Source organism: Frankliniella occidentalis, unplaced genomic scaffold (assembly GCF_000697945.3).
Source record: "Frankliniella occidentalis isolate FOCC.00 unplaced genomic scaffold, Focc_3.1 Scaffold272, whole genome shotgun sequence".
Taxonomy (NCBI): domain Eukaryota; kingdom Metazoa; phylum Arthropoda; class Insecta; order Thysanoptera; family Thripidae; genus Frankliniella; species Frankliniella occidentalis.
The window spans coordinates 146,637-148,280 of NW_026267398.1; the positions used below are offsets into that span (position 1 = coordinate 146,637).

A 1,644-nucleotide genomic window follows, 5' to 3' on the forward strand; every position below is an offset into this window, starting at 1 on the left:
CCCCCCCTCCTTCCCTCCTTTACAAGGTTGTAAAAATGATACATTTTGCCTCACGGACCACGCGTGGCCGCGTGTGGCACGGAGTCCTATTGGACCTTTTGAACAAAAGAGCGCAGTAAAGAACAATAAACTGTTAACGTTAGTGTAAATATCCTATGTGCCTATAACACTTCGACACTAAACACTAAAAACTGGGAGTTCCTGGCGGCTTCGTAGAAACCCGCTCCGTAGGTAGCTCCGTATGGACGCGTAGTTCAGCAGCGCGGGTCCCTGGACAGTGTCGTAACTCGACGTAAGAAGTTCTTAGTTTTGACTCCTACCCGCGTTTTAACCTGACATAATACTAGGTCAAATCCCCGATTGAAAAGTGTATGTGATACTTCAACTAAAGATAGATACCTGGTTCACGCCAATATATGCGTACATACCAAGTTACCTCAGTTTGAGAAAAGCATATCACCGCATAACACCCTCCCACCCTCCCATGAGAGGTGCAGATGCACCTCCGAAAGGATAAATGTTTATGTTCAACTCGGCCGCGGGACCCGCTCGGGCCGCACCAGGATCACGTAACGGTATTTTCTTGTACAAAACGACAAACCTTTTCACCAAAAATTATAAAACTGATACATTTTATCATGGGAGCGAGTGTAGGTCTTATTGATCTAGTTAGGGCTGGTCCGAAATAGGTTCAGTTAGTCTAATTTTGCAATAAGTATTACACAAAACTTTAACAATGTTATCACTCTCCTAAGAGTGATACATCATGGAAATCACACAGGGTACATCATGGAAATCACACAGGGCATTTCATCACACGATAATGTGTGAAAAGCTCGGTGAAAAGTATATCACACATGGAATTAACTGTCCTGCGATTTTTACGATTCCCGATGATTCCCGGCGTGGTTTCCGGGCTGCTGTACACGTACACATGATTGCGAAAGTTACCCCATTAGGTGGTTTTCCCACAGATTTATCGTCGATAACCCGTGAAGCTATCGGTGCTGCGCGCAGGACGTTACACTTCGAGGAGAGGACTGTACAAGATGCGGACCAGCTGGACTGCATTAAGCTGCGCCAGGTGCAGGCTTGTCGCCTGGACGCCATAGCTGGCGGACCCGGACTGTTCGCTTTGCATCGCTCCGTGGAAGGATACGCGTCTCGAATGGAGGAGGTGGTGGTCTTGGTGCCGGTATGACAGCAATCCACACTGAGAATGTTTTTCTTGCCATGCACTACAGTAAACCAGAGTGTGATACTGACTGCGTCGGAAATGATGGTTGACACCGGTCTGCAGTTACGTTGGTGTTTATCTGTGTGTAATGTTAGTCGTTAAACTACGGTCTCAGATCGGGATGTAATCCTTTCTTGTCATGGTGAAAACAAAACCATAGCTATTTTTTAGTGGATCTAGGTCAAATCACCTTCTTGTCCCTGGTCCAAGTCATCCCATGCCCTCACTGTTAAAAATTTTTCTCTTAAATTTAATAACATTTTTGTGAAGCATTAACACTAACATTGTTATTAAATTTAATAACAAAAATGTTATGAAAAGTCATAACATTTATGTTATGAAATTTCATAACATATGTTGCGAAAAGTAACAACATGAGACTGTGAGAGTTTCGAATCGATCAAACA

At 44.0% G+C, this 1,644-nt stretch overlaps 1 protein-coding gene across 1 annotated transcript in view; it reads left to right on the top strand.

Annotated features, from left to right (window-relative positions):
• Positions 1-1,644, top strand: part of LOC127750853 (uncharacterized) — a 15,641-nt gene that overhangs the window by 519 nt on the left and 13,478 nt on the right. The window contains exon 2 of the mRNA XM_052273451.1: positions 975-1,195. Coding sequence (XP_052129411.1) covers positions 1,169-1,195 — 27 coding nt within the window. The 5' untranslated portion in view covers positions 975-1,168. The remainder of the gene's footprint in view (positions 1-974; positions 1,196-1,644) is intronic.